The sequence below is a fragment of the Podarcis gaigeae genome, assembly GCF_964106915.1.
Source record: "Podarcis gaigeae genome assembly, chromosome: 6".
Classification (NCBI taxonomy): domain Eukaryota; kingdom Metazoa; phylum Chordata; class Lepidosauria; order Squamata; family Lacertidae; genus Podarcis; species Podarcis gaigeae.
In genome coordinates, this window is record NC_139682.1 from 23288374 (window position 1) to 23308690 (window position 20317).

At 44.5% G+C, this 20317-nt stretch overlaps 1 protein-coding gene across 2 annotated transcripts; it reads left to right on the plus strand.

The window, feature by feature from the left end:
• The first annotated feature begins 1481 nt into the window (after nt 1–1481).
• BLCAP (BLCAP apoptosis inducing factor) lies at nt 1482–14434 on the plus strand. Of its 2 annotated transcripts, XM_083746396.1 has the most exons (3): nt 1482–1606; nt 4495–4626; nt 11656–14434. In XM_083746396.1, exon 3 carries the CDS (start codon nt 11792–11794, stop codon nt 12053–12055), a length of 264 nt encoding a protein of 87 aa, XP_083602522.1. In that variant the 5' UTR covers nt 1482–1606; nt 4495–4626; nt 11656–11791; the 3' UTR covers nt 12056–14434. The 2 variants fall into 2 exon arrangements, with proteins under 2 accessions (XP_083602522.1, XP_083602523.1); XM_083746397.1 differs by lacking the exon at nt 4495–4626 and having other exon boundaries at nt 1551–1606.
• Nucleotides 14435–20317: the final 5883 nt, after the last annotated feature.

Sequence of the window (20317 nt, forward strand, 5' to 3'; positions counted from 1 at the left end):
AAGTACCCAAGGTACTATTTCTGGGTTAGCAGAGTCTGTAACCTGAAGCATATGTAACCTGAGGTACCACTGTACTGACTGACCTGGGGTGGGATTTTGCACTATTTTCATCGCCATCTGCTTTCATTGCCATTGCCCTGTTGCAGATCAAGCAGGTGCTGCCTGTGGTCTCTACTGTGCTGATCTGGAGCTGCTGAGTAGCCTAAAAACAACTATCGCCTGAAGGCTTCTCGCATTGCATAAACATGCCCCCACTGCAGGTGTATTGGTGTTACCATAGCTGCTGACATCAGCATTCTTGTCTGATAGCAGAGGCAGCAAAAATATTTAGCTCATCTATACGACGTGCAATGATGGTGGCTTTTCTCACATGCTTTATGCAACCTGACTTGCAAGCATACAATAAAAATAGTTTTTTTAAAAACATGCGGGGTGGGAGTGGGGGAACACACCCGAGGCAGAAAGACCTTAAAAATAAAAATTCAGCCAGTTTGAAAAGTTTTCTGAAACTCAAATGTCTTCCAATTGCTTCTGAAAACTATATACAGCACAGCGGGTCCCCTTTGCATCTCAAAAGGGGATGCTGTTCTACAAAACCGGGAAGAGGAAATAACGGGTCCACGCTCTCTCGCTTATAGACACCGGTGTGAAGGAGCGTTTGCAGCACTCCAGACTGCAGGTACCGCGTTTCCCATCGCTTCCCGCTTCAAAAAGCTTCAGCAACCAGAACAGGAGCGCGCCTTGTCGCTTCACTTTTTCCCCCCCTCCAAGGTGGGGTGTGTTTTTTTTTTTTGCACAGACAACAGAAGCATTCAAAAGTAGATGATGCGGCTACGAGAGGAAATGATTAACATATGTTTGCAACAGGAGCGGGAAACCTGATTTTAATAAATTGTAATAAAAAGTAATTTGGTTTGATTTGTAATAATTTGGAAGATTAATAAAAAATCATTTGAAAAAAAAAATCATTCCAAAGCACCATCTATGCCTGCCTCCTGAAGTGGTCGGAATCCATCCTGGGCCCAGCCTCTGGGTAACAAAATTATTTTTCTGGGAGCGCAGGAGCAGAAACTTTGGCTGCTTACTCAGCCTGCTGCTTCCGCACCCGTGTAAACACGAGGAACCAACTTCGGCCGCCCGTTTCGCGCACGAGCCGCCCTCCTGCCGGCAACCAAGTCCGGGCCCCGCCCCCTTATTGCATATTCATCACCGTGGAATTGTCGAGCCAGCCTGTAGGCCCGCTCCGCGCCGCTACGCCGACGGGCTAGAGCAAAACTGAAGCGGCTGTCTACTTCAATGCCTGTTTCAAACACAACGCGACGGTTGAGCCGGCGACCCGGCGCCGCTTCGCTGGACGGAATATGACCCGTCTTTAAAGCAGGCCACCCAGGCCTTCGGTAAGGGGTAGTGGGTGTGTAGCGCTGCTTGCGCCTTGAAAGGAGGCAGCGGCGCGGGCGGCCCGGCTCTGGTCCTGAGTGGGCAGTTGGAGAGGAGGAGGGGTCCTGCGGGGAGTGACAGACGCAGAGACGGAGCCGAGGGCGTCGGGGAGGGAGGGAGGGAAGGAGAGCGGCCCAGCGGCGAGGCAGCGCTATGGCGAGGAGCGCAGGTAATGCGGCTGAGGGGGACGGAGAAGGGGCGCCTGAGGGAATGTCTTGGCGGTAGAGGGGGCAGCTCCTGCCTGGGTCGTAATTCTCCCCGCCTGAGCTCTGAGGGTGGAACCGTCCCTCGGGGTGGGGGTGGGGAAGTGCCGTTTTTCCGAAACCCAACGAGGAGCCCGCGAGGGTTCGGCCGTGGGGGGCGGCGAGGAATCCGCAGCGCCCCCCGTTGAATGTCTGCCTCCTTTCTGTTCGCTTCTCCCCATCCCATGCCCAGCCGTGTCTTTTGTGCCCCAGGGGAACGCCACCCCCCTCAATCCCCCCCATTGGTGTTTTTGAACCGAGGCCTCCTCATTGGGAACTTTGCCGTGTCCACAGGTGTGGGCCGGATACGGCCCAGGAGCCGATCCTGCTCCCTCTCCGCCCGCTCTGCGTCCAGTGAAAATTGACATGCGGTGTGTCGGGGTTGGACCAGATTAATTGCTCCTTTGCCCCCCCCCCCCCTTTGGCTGTTTAAAAGTGATGATCGGCTCATGTCAGGTGTTGTGTGTCAGGAGTTCCAGGAATTCTAACATCGTGGACCCTCCAGGTGTCGTTGCCCTGTGGACTCCTGGCCCCTTGGATGTTCTGACAGAGCCTGGTGGAAATTGGGAGTTCAGCAGCATCTGGAGGGCCACACACAGGTTGGCAACCTCTGGCATATCGAATTCCCAACTGTGTGCTTGGATTAATAAGCCCGCTCTCTAGCTGGTGGAGAATTCGTGGCCTTCCAGGGGTTGTTGGGACTCCGATCAGCCCCCAGCCAGCGTAGGTGATAATCAGTGATGCTGGGAGTTGCAATAGTATCAGATGGGGCTGCAAGACATTGCTGCTTTCCCATTCAAAAGAAATGGCTCAAGTAGCTCGCATGGAGAGTAAGATAAACAGCAGCATGCCAGTATACCACAGCTGCCTAGATTTCATTTAAAACACAAATTAAATTGTAACTTTTAAGGTGTTTGTGTGTGTGTGTGTGTTTGTGCATGTGTATTTAAATGGTTTTTTTTAAAAAAACAAAAACACACACACAAATAGACAAACCTGTGGGTCTGTCAGTGCCTGTTGGCCATGCTAGTTAAATGGAACCTTGATGTACCAGGTGCTGGAGAAGAGCAACATCTTCATATATTGCCTGAGTGCTGTTTAGAGGCATCTGGCAGGGCAGTGATGAAAGGAGGAGGGTGGACTGTCATTAGAAGACCATGATCTGATGTTGCCAAGTAACAGTAGTTGCCTAATCCTAAAATATTACTCTCTCATTAAATCAGGGGTGGTGAGTCTTTTTTCAGATGACCAAATTCCATTCTGTGTGATCTGTCAGAAACTAAATGCCAGTAGTGGGCGGGCCTGAATGAACAGTGGGTGTGGCACCACTCTTCTCTTTTCCTCTGTCCTGTTTTTTTCTTTTTTGCCATCCCTCCTCCTTCTCATTTCCCCCTCTGCATGCATGGCATTAGCCCAAGGGCTGCAAGTTCTCCCCCCACCACTGGCAGTAGCGGTGCACCTTACCTGAATGGTGTGGACCAGGCACTGGCAAACTCAGCCCTCCAGATGTGGGTCTGACCACTGGTCCTGTTAGCTAGGGATGATGGGAGTTGTAGTCCCAAAACATTTGGAGGGCCGAGTTTGCTTATGCCTGGTGTGGACATAGGGCAGAGTGACAGCTAGTCTGAGCCGCACAGATAAACTGATGGGAGCACCAGCGTAGCTTTGTCAATGCATCTGTGTAGCCCCAACCTCATTGCTGTCATGCCCCACCCTAGCACTGTCCAGGTAAACTGCAACAGCACCAGTGTGGAGCTCCATAGTTCCACCACACTGACTGCTGCTGCCCCCCCCCCCCCATTATTCTCCTTATGCATAGTAACTTCCTTTCTGATCACTGTCTATGTTCTGTACAGGACCCCATGCACAGTTGGCACCAAATATTTAAAAGTATGGATACTTCAAAACTAAATGGATTGTAGAAATGGCAGAATCTGTTTGGTAAAACTTTCCTGTGTTTTCTGGAGTCAAGGCAATCCTTGATTTTGGCAGCCTTTGCAATAATGAAGACCTAATTGAAGAGCTCATTGAACATTAGATTTGCTTCTACCTCATTTTCTGAGTACTTTTTCTTTTCATCAGAGTGTGTGTGTGGCTCAGTAGGTATATAATGGGTTGGGGATGAGAATACATTTTTAGTGCCCCCACCTGTTAAAAAGCACTAAAGATCTTAAAAGGAAGAAATTTTCCTTTAACTGCAAAATAGCGGCAAACAGCTTTCTACAACTAGAGTAACATGTGGCTTTTAGTTCTTCAGCTGGTAAGTCTTAATGCTTTCTTGGAAACAGAAGCATGAAGTAACTCTTCTGCTACATCTTCATTCCATATTGGTTCATTTTGTGGTACCTGTGTTTTAGCTAGTTACATGTGAAGCTTCTATGCAATTATGATGGATAAACAGCCTGAAGCCTATACAGGAGTTGCTGTCTAAAATGTTGCTGCTTGAGATAACTGGAAGAAAATTCTAGAGGTCACACAAGACAGTTTAGTTTGAAGTGGTGGGCTTGAACCTGGGAGATTCAAGTTTGATTCTCTCCATCATAAACATCCTTAGTGATATTTTCTCAGACTTGGTTCTTTAACATAGGAGGAAAGGGAGGCTTGTCCACCTCACAAGTTTCTGAGGTTGAACAAAGTAAATACTGTAGTGCACTTCAGTGGCAATTCTTTATTATTATAGAGTAAAAAAAAAATTAAAATCTGGAATGTCACTGTTTGCTGTACTTCCTATCTGAGGAGCAATCTTCTTTCCATGTTTTTGCAATTCCAAGGCAGTTTTTAAAATTACATTTACTTTGTATATTTTCTCTTTCAGTTTCCCTTGCCTCTTTCGCCCTCCCCCAAGTGACCTCCTTCAGCACAGAAGTATATCAGCCTGCAAAAATCTCCTCCTTGGATGCCAGGTTGAAGTTGACAATTGTGTAACAGTTGTCTCTCTCCTCCTGAGGTACTCTGAAGCAGCACTTTTGCTGAACCATGCATGTGCTTAACACATTCAGTAAATCAGCCTTTAGCAATCTGGTGCTTTCCAGATGTGTGCTATCCTGGCTGGGACTGATGAGAGTTGTAGTCCAAAATATCTGGAGAGTATCAGATTGCTGAAGGCTGCAGTACATTAAAAAAATTTTTAGTGGTGGTCAATGTGGTGTCCTCCAGATGTTATGGACTACAACTCCCATCAGTCCCAGATAGCATAGTCAAGAGTTAGGGGTTGAAATTGATCCACAACATCTGGAGAGCACCCAGTTGCCTATTTTGATAGCACAATTCTTTTGCTGGTGATTGTCACAGAGTGAGCTGGCCAGTAAATCACACAATTCAAATTTGGAGCTAACTCTTTATTAGGAAAACATGATCTCCGCATGATCTCTTGGCTAAGTGTCAGGCCTAACGAGCACAGCAATTCATTCCCTGTTTGTCTTGCTCCACTAAAGCAGATGTTGACACTGAAAGTCCCTGCCTCCCCATAACCGTCTAAGTTTGCTCCTCTTCTGGGTTTTTTCCAAGCAATTGGAGACTGCACCTGTGGGCATCCTGTCACTGCTCTGCCCCTTTCAGCCCTCTTCTGGTTCTGGCAGACAGAGGGGGAAGGGAGCTTTTTGCAGTAGGAGAGGGAGACAACCATGACTCTTCCCCAGCCTGGCTCATATCTGCCTCTTGACCTCTCTCCTCCCACTCACCAGCTTTAGCTACTGATTCTTGACTTCACTCTGCCACAGACTCCCCCAGCTTGCTAAGCCATTCAGCTACTGACACCTTCTCTTCCTAGTCTTCTCCCTCTGACCACTCATCGTTGTCCCACCACCACTCCCATAGCTCTGAGCCTTCTTCCCTTGGTGGCTTCCCAACTGGTTCCTCCCATCAATCCTCTGCATCCAACTACAATGCTATCCCCCACAGCCAGCAAGCACACTAAGAAAATTGGAGGTACAAATCTCTCTATTTTCCCTCCACCTGTGCCAGCCCATTAGCTTACCTTCATTCATTTTGACACAGGTAAACTACTTTGCATTATGCCACTGTCAGCTGCTACTGTATAAATGGGGGAAATGTGAAGGGAAATTTCAACTTGCCTATAAAGCCTTAAAGTCAATCTTGGTATAAAGCCCATAGGATTCTAAGCATTTCTCCATTGTTCCCTTTGAGGTTTATCTGGTGAAGAAAATCACTCAAGATAGTTACTTCACTGTAATTGCAAAGCAGGTTAATACAGGTTTTTGTTCTCTTTTATCCAAAAAGTTTATATTGCTGAATAACACAATGCCCTTTTTTTAGAAGGAATGCTTTACTAACTAGTGATCCATCTTTCCTTATACAGTAGTTCATAGAAATTAGAGAACAGTTATTTGGGTATTAAATCCACATCTTGCACCCATAATTGTTCTTCCTTCTTTTTCTGAAATCTTGGTCTCTTACTGTGTGGTTGTCACAGTAAAACAGCATCCTCTAAACTTCTAAGAATGCAATTGCTAAAGGAAAAAGGGGAAAACCTTTGAGGCTGAATATCTTGTTTTGCTAATTGAAGCATACTGACATGAAAACCTGTAGAGAGAATGTAGTAAAGGCTACGGGTAATCTCAGAGTGACGTGACTCCCAGAAACCTCACCAAAGAGAATAGGGAAATGGAAGCAGCAGGCAAAGAGACATCATTTATGATGAAGCTGAGCATGCTTTTATCTACCTTGTCTACTCCCCTGCTAGTATTAAACATACTTTACTTACAGTCCAGGTGTCCTTGGTGGTAGATTTTAATAAGTGGCCTGCAGCTACAATTGCTAAAGTGTTTTTTATTTTTTATTTATTTTACAAGCTGCATAAGAACAGCAGGGTTTGTTCAGATAATTTTTGGAGCAACAGGGATTACTTGAGGGCTGTAGAGGCTCTATCCTTTGCACATTCCTAGTGGCTGAATTTTGTTTTGACAGAGTTGTTTCCTGTCGTCAGTTGTATTTATTAATGGTGCATGAAGGTGAAGATCCTAATTTCTTTCATCAAGCCAGCAGAGAATAATTTTAGTTATCAGCAAAACAGTGATCTTTTTATTGTTTCCATATTAAAGTATTGAAAGTGCTGAACTGGATTTGTGTGTGTTTTGAAAGTGAACAGGGTGTCGTTTTTTAGGGCTTTCATTGTATATCTTTTCCAGATAATCTGGAATCAACAAGCATGGTTAGTTTCGCAATCCTCAATTTCTCTTTCCTCGTGGATATTGAGTGGGGGACTCTGAGAGGGCAGGCTACAACCTGTTCCATATCACTCCCACATGCTGCTCTCACATAGTTGGCATGTAACTGCTTCTAAATGGTAAGGGGAATAGAGAAGTGGTTCTGGGGAATGGTGGGATAAGCGTTGAGGCAGAAGCCTAAAATTGCCATTTTCACTTTCTTGTACTTTGATGCTATTGCAGTTGTGAGAGCTTGGACATCTACTATCATATAGTTTCTTCTCAGTGATTTGAATGGAAGGGTTTGATTAAAATGCAAGTCATAGCCCTAATATGTGCTGGCCAACATAGCATAGGCAATATCAGTGACAATTGGCAAAGGTTATCGTGGTGGCACCTAGCATCACCATGATCTTGGCATTAGCAGGAGATGTGGTTGTTCAGTGTATTTCTTACTTCTCCTACAGCACTTGCACTCTTAACTTTTTCCATTCTCTTGTTTGCCCTTTGCCCTTATTCCATACTGAAACTGTATAGATCTAAACCTGAAGGTGTGCCTTGTGCCTTTTATATAATCAGCTTTGTATTAAGTCAGTCCATTGTTCCAACTAGCTTGGTATCATCCACTCTGACTAGCATTGCTTCCCAAGGGTCTCAGGTGGAAGGCCTTCCCCACCCTATTGTCAAATATCCTTTCATAACATGAGATGTCTGCAACTGAACATGGAACTTTTTGCATGCACAATATGTGCTGTATCACTGAGCTGTGGGTCTTCCTTTCTCTAAACACAGCAATATATGGGAGAGCGGTAGACAGTTTTTGGCAAGATGACTAGAAATAACTGATTTAAAGCCTACTGAAATTAAAATGTCGTATGCCAAGGGAAATAATACAACCTGGTCAAGACACTCAAGTCAACAAAAAGTGCAGTATAGAAAGCATTTATTTTAGATGCTGTATAAATCTGTAGTGGATTAGCCTATATCAGTATTTCCCAACCCTGGTTCTCCAGCTGTTTTTGGACCACAGTTCCCATCATCCCTGACCACTGGTCTTGCTAGCTAGGGATGATGGGAGTTGTAATCCAAAAACAGCTGAAGACCCATCATTGGGAAACAGTGGCCTATATCATATATAAACTGCTTCTGATTTGGGGAGCAGTCATGTAACGTATGACAGACTCTCATTCCCACTTCAGCAGTCTCCTGCCTGTCAGACCCTGGATAGCAGCATGATCTACAGGAACAAGCAGCTGCATCTCACAAGTAGAAAACTACTTCAGACTATGTTCTTATGAAAAAGATGTATCTCAAGACAGCCCTCAAATCAGATATACTTTACACATATGAAGAATGATAGTACAAAGAGCCAACTCATGGAGTCCTTGGCAAGAGACAGAGTACCTGGGAAGATTGGTATTACAGCTGAGGTTCATGGGAGTGGAAAAATCAGACAGTCCATTATAACTAGTTCTGTTGCTGGAGGAAAGAAGTAGTTCTACTGAACATGTGGTTCTAACATTATCATGCTGTGTAAGAATGAAGGCAACCCCAGAGGCACTGGAATCTCTCTCATCTGCACCCTAGGGAGAGTATTTGCCAGAATGATTTTTGAGGGTACTCCCAGTAACTTTATGCTTCAGTGCTTTGGTAGGCACAGTCCCACTTCTGTGCAAGCGGATCAAAAACAAATATGATCTTTTGTCAGCACCAGCTATGAGAGAAATGCAGAGAACAAAGTAAGCCAGTCTACCTCAGTTCTGTTGATCTTAGCAAGGTATTTGATGTAGTCAGCGGAGTAGGATTCTACCAGATCATCAGATGTCCTCAAGCTAGTCTTATCTGATGTTTCCATGGCAATGTGCATAATACTGCACAGCTCAACAGAGCTATGTATGATAGCTTTTCATCTGAGAGTTAAGGGAAACAGCATTGCATCCCTTTGCTAGTTCTTTGTCACCTCTCTCATTGCTCCTGAGAGGCACTCTTTGGTGCCACAAAAGAGAAATTCCTATTCACAAAGTTTTTTTTTACTTACCTACAAATGAATCTTGGGCAGATTTTGCCATGTGTATCTCATGTTTTGTTATGACTAGCATTAAGAAAGCCATTGTCAAGGAGCACTATAAAATATCTCCTGAAGTTGGTAACTTTGCTCTGTTAAATTCATGATGACAACTTTGCACCCAAACAATATTTACACTCAAACAACTGAACAATATTGTTGTTTATTCTTCTATCCCACCCTTTATCCCATGGGAACCCAGGATGGCTAACAACAAGCATAAAATACAAACATGATAAAGCAATAAATAAAACATAAAAATCTATATCAAGAACTGAAAACAGTACAAGGACAATAAAACTTTGCTGGGGTAGAGTCCAATGCATAATGTTCCAAGCCCAGACAAAGAAATATGTTTTCAGTTGGTACCTGAATCTTCTAAACATGCGAGATAGTTGAATTTTCCCTGGATGGGAGTTCCACAATGCTGCATGAAACTACTGAGAAAACTGTATCTTGTGTCACCATCCAATTAAACTACCCCATTTATTAAACTATGGCTTATTATGGTTAAAGCTTTGTTAATTGTAGGATGGGTTGTCATTCCTTTTTTGTTGCTGACAGTACTGGTGTGTGTGATGCATCAAGAAGACTGTACAAACCTGATCTGCCATGTTTTGTTCCCTTCATTCATGTCACATACCTGATAAAGGAAAATTGAACCCATCCTTGGGTGGGGAAAATTTCACTGCCCAGACTCTACAAATTTATGGCTAAATTCTCTTTAACATGGGTTTTCCAAAAGACCTTTGCCTTTATGTTGAGCTGTAAATCATTTTTTAGATAGAAAGAAAACACTTCTTGATTAGTCTCTGTCATTTAAAGTTTTTTCTTCCTTCAAACCGAAGTACTTTAGACACAGGCTGTGATTATCTTCATCTATGTGTCTCCCAGCAAGCAAGTGACATCAGACAAATTCTTCACAATGGAGTGTATATAGAAAATCCACCTGGATTGAGCCCAGCGTGTCCTGATCTCTCTGTTTTCTTACGGCTGGCCTTAAGAAAATAAAGAGTTATTCTTTTCCTTCCTTTCTTAACAATTAGCTATTTGCTGGGAGGGCTACAGTAAGTTTTCCTCTTTGTTGCTTAACATTCATAATGTAAAAACATTGTTGCTTCCTCTTGTCTGAAGCTCAAGTGACAGGGCATGCAGTTCTAGGCTTTCCTTTGCATTTGTCTCTGCAGTGGCCATAGCCTTAGTAATACTTGCATTCGGGGGAGCTGTGTATTATTTGAACTGGGCTTTTTCAGTAATTCTCTTTCCAACTCTTGCTTCTGCCTCCTGTTTGTGGATGGAGCAATGATGACTGAGAGCTGCAGCTTATCTGGAGAAGGCAAGAAGCCTTTGATGGTGGGGAGGGCAGTGAAAGGTGTCTGAGAGTAGGAAGTTTCTCTGGATGCAAATGGCCAAGAATGTAGGGTTCTTCATCAGGGCTCTACAAATCTCTGGTTTACCCACTAAACATATTTGATAGGGAACGTCACCAGTTGAAAGTGCTTCATATACATTTTCAGCAGTCCCTACAACAGAGTCAGAGAGGTAGTAACATTGGGCAAGCAACTTGGTGAATTCAAGACTGAGGGAAGATTTGAACCAGATACAGTGGTACCTTGGTGCTCGAATGACTGGGTTCCTGAACAAATCTTCTCCTGAACGCTACAAACCTGGAAGTGGGTGTTCCGGTTTGCAAACGTTTTTCGGAAGCCAAACGTGCACCACAGCTTCCGCTTTTTCTGATCAAGTGCAGGAAGCTCTTGCAGCCAATTGGAAGCTGCGTTTTGCTTTTTGAGCTGTTTTGGGAGTCGAACGGACTCCCGGAATGGATTAAGTTCAAGAACCAAGGTGCCACTGTACTTGCTAGCTCTCACACTTGGCCAATATAGCATAACAGTGGTCTCAAAATATGAAGAAAATAAAATCAAGAAGAACTTTGAAGATGTGCTGATCTTTTCATGTTCCAACTTTATTGCAGTGTCCCTGTGAGCGAGGGAGAGAGGTGTGTGTGTGTGTGAATTAATTTAGTTGTTGTGTGTGTTCAGATGCTGTGTTATAATAATTAATAATAATAATTTATTATTTCTACCCCACCCATCTGGCTGAGTTTCCCCAGCCACTCAGTGTTCTCAAGTACTGACAACATGGTAGAATGAAATTGACCTTGGTTGCCTAATGGTTATCAAACTACATAGGAACACCTGTGACAATCACCTGCACATGAGATAGAAGGACGCCACGATAGATTCATGCATCTTCTGTCTCTTCCCTCATAGGCTACAAGAAGGAACCACTAGAGCAGGTGTAGGCAACCTAAGGCCCGGGGGCCGGATGCGGTCCATTCGCCTTCTCAATCCTGCCTGTGGACAGTCCAAGAATCAGCGTGTTTTTGCATGAGTAGAATGTGTCCTTTTATTTAAAATGCATCTCTGGGTTATTTGTGGGGCATAGGAGTTTGTTCATCCCCCCCCCAAAAAAATATAGTCCAGCCCACCACATGGTCTGGGGATGGTAGACTGGCCCATGGCTGAAAAAGGTTGCTGACCCCTGCACTAGAGCTTGGGATTGCATGGACCCAGGGAAGTGGCAGCTGGGGGAATGAGGTTTCGGGATTTGGAGTGTGAAAACTACAGTAGGGTTTGGGGAGCTGGGTTGGATTACTACACAATGCAAATCTAAAACACTTGGAAAATCCAACTTGCTGACTTGTCCCCTCTTTTTTCCCCTCCCCCCCCACCTTTCTGTTAAGACTTGCTCATATATCACCACACGTTTTTATGAAGTCAGCCCATCTGATTCTGGAAGAGTTGAATGCGCAGAGGAGACGTTTTACACTGCCGTTTTGGATTGCTGCCATCACTGTGACGCCCTGATCACTAAACACCATGTACTGCCTCCAGTGGTTACTGCCTGTTCTCCTCATCCCAAAGCCCCTCAACCCAGCCTTGTGGTTTAGTCACTCAGTGTTCATGGGCTTCTACCTACTGAGCTTTCTGTTGGAGCGGAAACCTTGCACAATCTGTGCCTTGGTCTTCTTGGCCGCCTTGTTCCTCATCTGCTACAGTTGCTGGGGGAATTGTTTCTTGTATCACTGCTCTGGCTCCCAGCTGCCGGACTCTGCTCATGATCCCAATGTGGTTGGCACCTAAAACCCTCTACCTGGTTGCAAGCTCCTTATTTCTTTTTCTTTTAAAAGGACGGTTTTATGGGAAGGAGGGGTTATAAGGCATGTGATTAGAGTACAAGCAACCTGTTTGTATGTCTGGATTAAAGTGTTTCATTCATGATCACCTGCCCTTCCACAATCTGCCTGTAAAATTTTACAAAAGCTGTTTATGGTGATAACGTTGTCCTGGGGTTGAAACAGAGCAGTTGGTGGGTGGCCTTTTCCCACCCCATTTTTCCTGCCCTGTATTACCTGCGTTTGGTCCTTCTATTTCTGACTTGGTGGTGAAGAGACGTTTTGACTGTTGCCTGACGCTGGAGTGGTCTCACTCCTTGCCTAGTTGAGGATGCAACCATCAGTACTCTGGAACATGTGTCATCTGATCCTGTTGAAATTGGAAAGCCTTCTCTCCATTTTGCTTTTGATAAAGAGCTAGTGTTTCTCATTCCGAACATCGGGGGGGGGGGGATTTGCAAATGGCTAATAAAGTTTAAAAGCTGTTGGAGCCAGGGGGCTGCTGATTCATCACAGCAGGCCAAACTGGAATGTGTGCACTGCCTGAGTCCTTTCCAAAATACTTATCTGCATAGATCATAGCTCAAAAATCCCAGAGTTGTCATGATGCCACTTTTACTACACAGGCACTGGAGCCTGCCTCACCACCCCACCCAGCCAAATATCCACAGTTTACCAGTGGTCTTGAATTGAAAAGAAGCATGCTCTGTTGTAATGTTTCAGGATCCCTCTTATTATTTTTGCTGTTGACTTTTAAGCTCTCAGTGTTTCTAACCTGAAAAGGCAAACAGCAAGTGCAAGTAGAGAAGCTTGTATGTGCTAAGCCTGACATGAGAGGTATGGGCTGCTTCTGGAAACTGGATTGGAGTTGTCACTTGAGTGACTTGCTGCTTTATTTCTTTCTTTTTTTCCCTTTTGAGGCCAAGAGTATTATTACTATCGCTCATCACAAGTAAATGAGCCTGTGCATGAATTTATGGGAGGAAGAAAGCAACTAATGGTTAAGCTGCAGCTCTTCATGTGGTTCTGGGAAACCTTTTTGTGGTGATGCCTGGATCATAGCTTTATCCCCACCCTCAAGCTTTCACTCTCTTGCACATCAGTAATTTCCAGAAAATAAATATGCTTCTTCCTTAGGAAACGTTTGTTTCACTGAAGCATAAGCTAGTCCTTTGGGGGAAGCAGGCATACACTTTTTGGATAACATTTCAAGGTTATGCTCTTGTTTTGCCACCTGTTTAGCTCTGCACAATCTTTCCCTGGAAGAGCATTGCTGAAAATGCTTTTTCTTTCCAGGGGAGTTGGAAATGAGAAACCAATCGTGAAACCTCCACAGAGATTTTTTTTTATTTTTTGTTTGTTCATTGCACAGCTGTTCAACAGGTTTAATAAAGCTTTATAAACTTTGGTCTGAGGACTAGTGCCATTTATGATGCAGTCACTCTTGTTGGACTAAGGCCTTCGGATTTGCAGCATTTTAACTCCTCTTCCCCCTACCTGCTTCTGTTCCCAGGACAATTTGCTTGGAAGCCAAAGCAAAGAATAGAGTTCATCTTGTTTTATTCACTTTCATGTGGCAGTTCAGACACTGACCTGCTGACCCTTCTCACAAAGTGTTTTGATGATCATTTTTCTGAGTTCAGAAAGCAATATATATATATATATATTTTGGGGGGGGAATAACTTACCACCTAGGCTATGTCAGTGCTTGCAGAACTATAAAATTGGAATGGAAGTGGGAAACAATAAGCAAGAAACCAGAGGGGAGGGTACAGTGGAAAGGATAGTTGGGGAAAGTGGCAGCAGCCAGGCTGGATGACAACACAGCTTAAAAAAAAGAAAGAGAGAGGACACCATTTCTGAACTGGCATGGGATGAGGTGATTTGGGGTGAAGATGAAGCTGCTTTTAGTGCATTGAACCCCCAAGTAGTCACTGGGTTTTCCCCCCTTAGTAGAATAACACAGCTAATGTGCAAGTCTTTGGAACTTGTATATATGGGTAAGTTCTGTGTTTTAGACTACTGTACTGATTGACTTTCTGAGCTCCTATATCTGATACTGCAATTCTCTACACACAAAAGAACTGTGATCCAGCTGGGAACTGGCAACCCTTTCTATTACTATTGTTAGAGCTGCATTCTTTCTTAGTTGCAAGAGATGATTTTACAAGCTAGTGGAGGCGGTGGAGATCAAAACTGTTTGTTTGAAATGAGCTATGGCTTCAACACCAAGCGGCTTTTCTCCCTCTCTGCTCCCCACTTTGCTTGACATTCATCCTGATGAATGTGTGCTCACTAATTTGTGACATTTTGGTTGGCCCTAATAAAGGAATTGTCTGACTCTGGATTTTGGCATTTTTCTTATGGATTTACCCATCTAACTTATGTTTTGCTTTCTGTGTATGGTTTATAGTTATGCTTGGGTTTTTGATTGCAGCCATTGCCAAGATTAGCTTTCATGTTTTGTGTTTCTCTCCCCATTGCAGTTATATTTCCTGGCCATTGGCATGGGGCACTCTGGGTTTTTTGTGTTCTCTATCTGTTGCTTGTTACTATCTGGACGCCATTGGATCAGTTTGACATTATGTGCGATCAAAGCTGGGCTGTGTAAACTTCTTTATTTTTAACATTAAAAGCACACACATGTGGAACCCAAAACACAATTTGTGTTCCTGAAATAACAGGGCAATTTAAACTCGTGTGTGTAACAGAAAAAGTAAGTTTAATGTAAATGCCAAAATCCAGGAATTGGAATAAACAAATATTTTCATCAAGCCACAAACTCGAAGGCTTAGTGGGCAGCAGAATGGGGAGAATTAGCTGATATGCAAGTGAAATGTTTGGCAAAAACTCAGAGTGGTAGAGGCAAAGAAAAGAGGAGAGGTGTTAGAAAGTGGCAATAGGTGGTCAGCCATGTAAGACTGACAAACAAGCAATAACAAAATAGTTTGTAAACTAAGCTATTAGAGCAAGTAGGTTTTGAGGCCTCATCTCAAAAATGATATTTTAGAATTGGAACAGGTTCAGAAAAGCACAACCAAAATAATAAATGGGATTTGATTACTATGAGTAGGAGGTGACAAGAAAGAAGTGTATATACAATTATTACATTGTATAGGGATAGGGAAAGGCTTTTCTCCCTCTTACTAGAACTCGTGGACACTTGTGGAAGCTGAATGCTGGAATATTCAGGACAGCGGGGAAATACTTATTCAGATAGTGCAAAAACACTGGGATTTTGCTCCCACAGGAGGCAGTGATGGCCACAAACTTGTATGGCTTTGAAAGAGGATTAGACAAATCCATTGAGGAGAAGACTATCAGTGGCTGCTAGCCATGGTGGCTATATTGTACTCTTGCCCATACTGTACTCTTGTATACGGCCGGAGCAGTATGCTTCTGAATACCAGTTTCTGGAAATCACAGGAGGAGAGAGTAATGTTGCGCTCAGGTCCTGCTTGTGTGGCCTCTGAGAACAGGATGCTGGAGCAGAAGGCCACTCACTGGCCTTGATCCAACAGGGCTATTCTTAATTGCAACAAGGAAACTATGATGGTAAGATGGGAGAAGAGTCTCCCTACTGCTTAAGGCCTTGCCTATCTATTTCTCCTGGGCTATGAGCCTTCTGTTCCAGATTATGAAGGCTGATCAGTTAGGTTATGAATTCACCCCCCTATCCCTAAAAATGGCTAGATGACAGACCTGCTTCACAAAAAATGGTAGTGGCCTGAAACTTCTCAGCATGTGAGGGGGCAAAATTGAAGAGCAAAAGGCTGTTGCTATTGTTCAACAGCGGGGCCTGGCCTTGTGCACTTCACTTTCCTCCTTCCTTGCTTTTTCTCCGGCTTGTCACTTTCACTTTGTATTCGGAAACACTCCACTTGATGGCACAAGCTTGCCTGCTGCTCTGCAATTACACTGACAAGCTAATGTGCCCTTTGACTCAGCCTGTGGAGGACTCCCGTGAGGGGTGTGACAGGCAGCGATGCAGCCAAAAGCACAGCAGACACTTCAAGACAGAATTTTTAAAAGCATGGGAGGGGGCACAGGAGCACGGAGGCACAACACTTCTGCTCTGCTTCTCTAGTCTCTGTCCTTGAACATTTCAGTTAAAACGCAAGACTTTCAATGCACCCTTCTGTAGACACTCACTAGGATCCAAAGAACTGTGAAACCAGTGTCCTAAGAGACTTTGGCTATTGGTTTTCCCATACAGGAGCTTTGCACGGAATGCCATAAAACATTTATTGGACTGCAGGGAATGGGTTTCAAAAGCAGCTTGCGGGATGGGAGTCAGCTGTTCAAAGAGAAGAAAAAAGGTCAACATGTTTCAGTAGGTTAGCTGTTTTTTTGTTTAATTCTGGCCCACATTTTCACAGAGTCTTTGGCTCTGCAAGAACTAAATCATCCTAGGTCCCTTCCATCCCTAAACCTGCCACTTGTGCCTTCAGCTGCCCCTTAATTTTAGAAGAAATATTGCTGTTTTCACTCCTTCATAAAGGGAAAGGGAAAGGAACCCCTGACCATTAGGTCCAGTCATGGCCGACTCTGGGGTTGCGGCGCTCATCTCACTTTATTGGCCTAGGGAGCCGGCGTACAGCTTCCGGGTCATGTGGCGATACCTATTTATCTACTTGCACTTTGATGTGCTTTCAAGCTGCTAGGTTGGCAGGAGCAGGGACCGAGCAACGGGAGCTCACCCTGTCGCGGGGATTCGAACTGCTGACCTTCTGATCGGCAAGTCCTAGGCTCTGTGGTTTAACCCACAGCGCCACTCGTGTCCCGGCCTGAAGAGTAGGTATATGCTAATGATGGAAATGGGGGTAGCATTTGGTTTGACCCTGCTTGCTGATTTTTAAATACTGTTTCCATGGCTATAACGTAGTATTCCAATTACATGAGAACAATTCCTCCCACCCTCCTTTTTTAAGACAATGACAGCTTTAAACAATTGTTTTAGAAGGGCTTTTGTTTTCTTTCGAAAGTCAGTTTGCATGCTGATCTCTAGAGAGCCTTAATGGTCTGCTGAACAGTTCTGAGAAATGGCAAGGGAGGAGGTATCTTGAAGAGATGAGAACTGAACATGAGAATGCTCTTAGTCAGCAGCAGTGAGCCATGACAACAGAGGGGAAATTGCAAAGCGTAGATGGAACCATTTGTATATCAGCCGTGTGGGAAGAACTCACAGAGGGCCAGAAGATACTGCAGTAAATAAGGCCAGTGCAGCACAAGCACATAGCGCCAACCCTTTCTGAAACCCATCAGAGTGCAGAGTGGGTACCTGTAGCCCCCCCCCAGCTCATGTTGACATTGAACTACAACTCCCATCAGCCAGAAATGGCAATGCTCAAGGATGGTGGGAGTTGTAAGTCAGGAACACTAGTGGTTCCCCAGTGTAGTTCTAAAATATGTTTTCCCCATGCAAAATAAATAAATTTAAAATCTTCCATATAGAGCAGTGTTCTCCAAGCCTTCACTGAGATCTAGTTTTCTACATTGACAGGATTTTGATACTGAGGAGCTTTCAGTGATATGAGCATCCACCTGCAGCAGTACAGGAAAGATGCAAGTTTACCATCTCACTACGCCCTATGATTCTCCAGGATTCCTATCTGTGAGATCACAACACTAGCCCTACAATTACAGGCAGCCTGGCTGTCAGTCTTAAATTGTCCAACTCAATGGAAATTACACCAACTTGCAAGTACACCCCTTTTCAGATTCGCTTACTGACCCATTTATAGGCTTGCAAGTCAAAAGTCATTTGAAACAGTCTCTTTCTCCCCACACCTTCCTCAGTCCTGTCCTTCAGGTCGAATCGTTCCTCATTTCACTCAAGCTTACTAGTCAGGCTGCTGATGTGTTAATGAGGCTATCAGTCCTGACACAGAAGGTCATGATACCAATTAGTTTAATACTTAAGGTGAGCAAGAGGCAACACTACAAAAAGTTGATCAGCTGTGTTACTGTGGCTGCAAAGGCCACTTCTGAAAGCAGGCATATAAGAGCTCAGAAGTCACTGTGATTTTATTTGTCCTTGTCCACAGTTGCATTACATTCCCTTGCATTGGCAAAAAAGCAAAGTTAACAGAAAAGGGATATAAAATCAAGCATACAAATAAGCACCCCAGCAACTAAAATAATAGAATCAGAGAATTGAGGAGTTGGAAGAGGCTACAAGGGACATCTAGTCCAATCTTTCACACAACTTGGGGCTCAAACCCACAACCTTGGCATTAAGAGTCTCATGCGCTACCTTCTGAGCTACCCAGCCTCACAGTGGGGAGATATAACTTAAGCAGCATATGGACCTGTGCTAGGGATAAAATATTTGTTAAATCGTATAAAGCCTGTGCAATAGAACACAATGGTCCAAAAGAATATTAGACAGCTCTGCTGCTGAAGCCAAACAAGTCTAGCTCTGTAGTTTTCCAAGACTGCCCCCCCACTCCCAGACTCCACATGTAAAGTGATTTGAGCTCACTAGAGAAGTGAAACTTAAATGAGACAGGGGACATACTTCTCCCTTCCATAGTGTTTGTTGTAATACCAATATTCTGCCACCAGATGTCCCTCTAATACAGTTTGCTTCAGCATTAGTTTCTTCACACACTGTGAGAGCAAGCAGCCAATTAGGTTTCACAGATGTGTATTGACAAATAGATGTTTGACAGACACACACACTTTATTTCTAGACTTCATGAATTTCCTGCAGTAAGCATAATGTGTAGTACTGCACTGTGCAGCTCATCATCAAACAGGAACATCTGCTCATAGGAACCTAAGAAGCTGCCTTATACCAGGTCCAATTACTTGTCCATTGAGGACAGCGTACCCTATCAGTACTCCCAATTGCAAGCAGATGTTCAGGACTCACAGACACTCTTTCTTAATTGGAGACGTCAGGGACACAACCAAAGACTTTCTGCATACTAAGCCTATCCCTGAGCTATATGGTCTATCTCGTAAAGAGCTGCCCTATTAAAATAGTCACTCCTTCATTACCTATGATAAAACTAAATAAACCTCACCAGTTCCATCAGATGCAGAAACATGCATCAACAAATGCAGATAAGAAGTGCTGTGAAAGAGCTCTACCCAAGACCATGCAGAGTCGCTGCCAGTCAGAGTAGACAATACTAGGCTGGACAAATAATCTGACCTGGCATGGCTAGGAGCTAGAGACACAAGAGGAAAACTGGTGCTGCCACTGGTGCTTGAAGACTGGCAAGAAACCCCTAAACCTAAATTGTGCCTCCCTACCTTTACAGCTCAGGAATAAGAAACAGCTATGAAGGAGTGAAAGGGACACGGGTGGCGCTGTGGGTTAAACCACAGAGCCTAGGACTTGCTGATCAGAAGGTCAGCAGTTCGAATCCCCGCGATGGGGTGAGCTCCCGTTGCTCGGTCCCTGCTCCTGCCAACCTAGGAGTTCGAAAGCACATCAAAGTGCAAGTAGATAAATAGGTACTGCTCCGGTGGGAAGGTAAACGGCGTTTCCGTGCGCTGCTCTGGTTCGCCAGAAGCAGCTTAGTCATGCTGGCCACATGACCCGGAAGCTGTACACCGGCTCCCTCGGCCAATAAAGCGAGATGAGCACTGCAACCCCAGAGTCAGCCACGACTGGACCTAATGGTCAGGGGTCCCTTTACCTTTACTCTTCAGGCCACCTGATATAGGATGGCCCCTATTTTCAGAATGGATATACTTGGGTGGTGGAGGTGGTTGCTGTTACTGCTTCTTTCCCTTAGAATCATAGAATTGTAGAGTTGGAAAGAGACCCCAAGGGTAATATAGGTCCAGCCCTCTGCAATGGAGGAATCACAGTTAAAGAATCTAATCCAACATCTGTTTAAAAACTCTAATGAACCACCACCACCTTCTAAGGTAGTTCATTGCACTGTTGAACAGCTCTCACCATCAGATAATTCTTCATTGGCATATGGAGAATGCCACCTAGCTTGAGCATAGCAGCTCCTAGGAGTCATTACCTGCTTCTGAGCCTGCATCTCTTTTCTCCCTCAATAAAGATCTTCTTAAATTCAGATAAGAGTCTCTATCATCATAGGCTGGCCAGGAATCAGGACAGCCCCCTTCTTCAGTATAGAGCAGGGGTGGGAAACAGGCTGTGACTGGTGAGCCAGGTGGTTATCTTCCCCACCCTTTATGGACCAGGCTTGACAGGTGAGCAGAGCTTCTGGCAAGGCCAGAAGTAGGGCAGTAGCCTTCT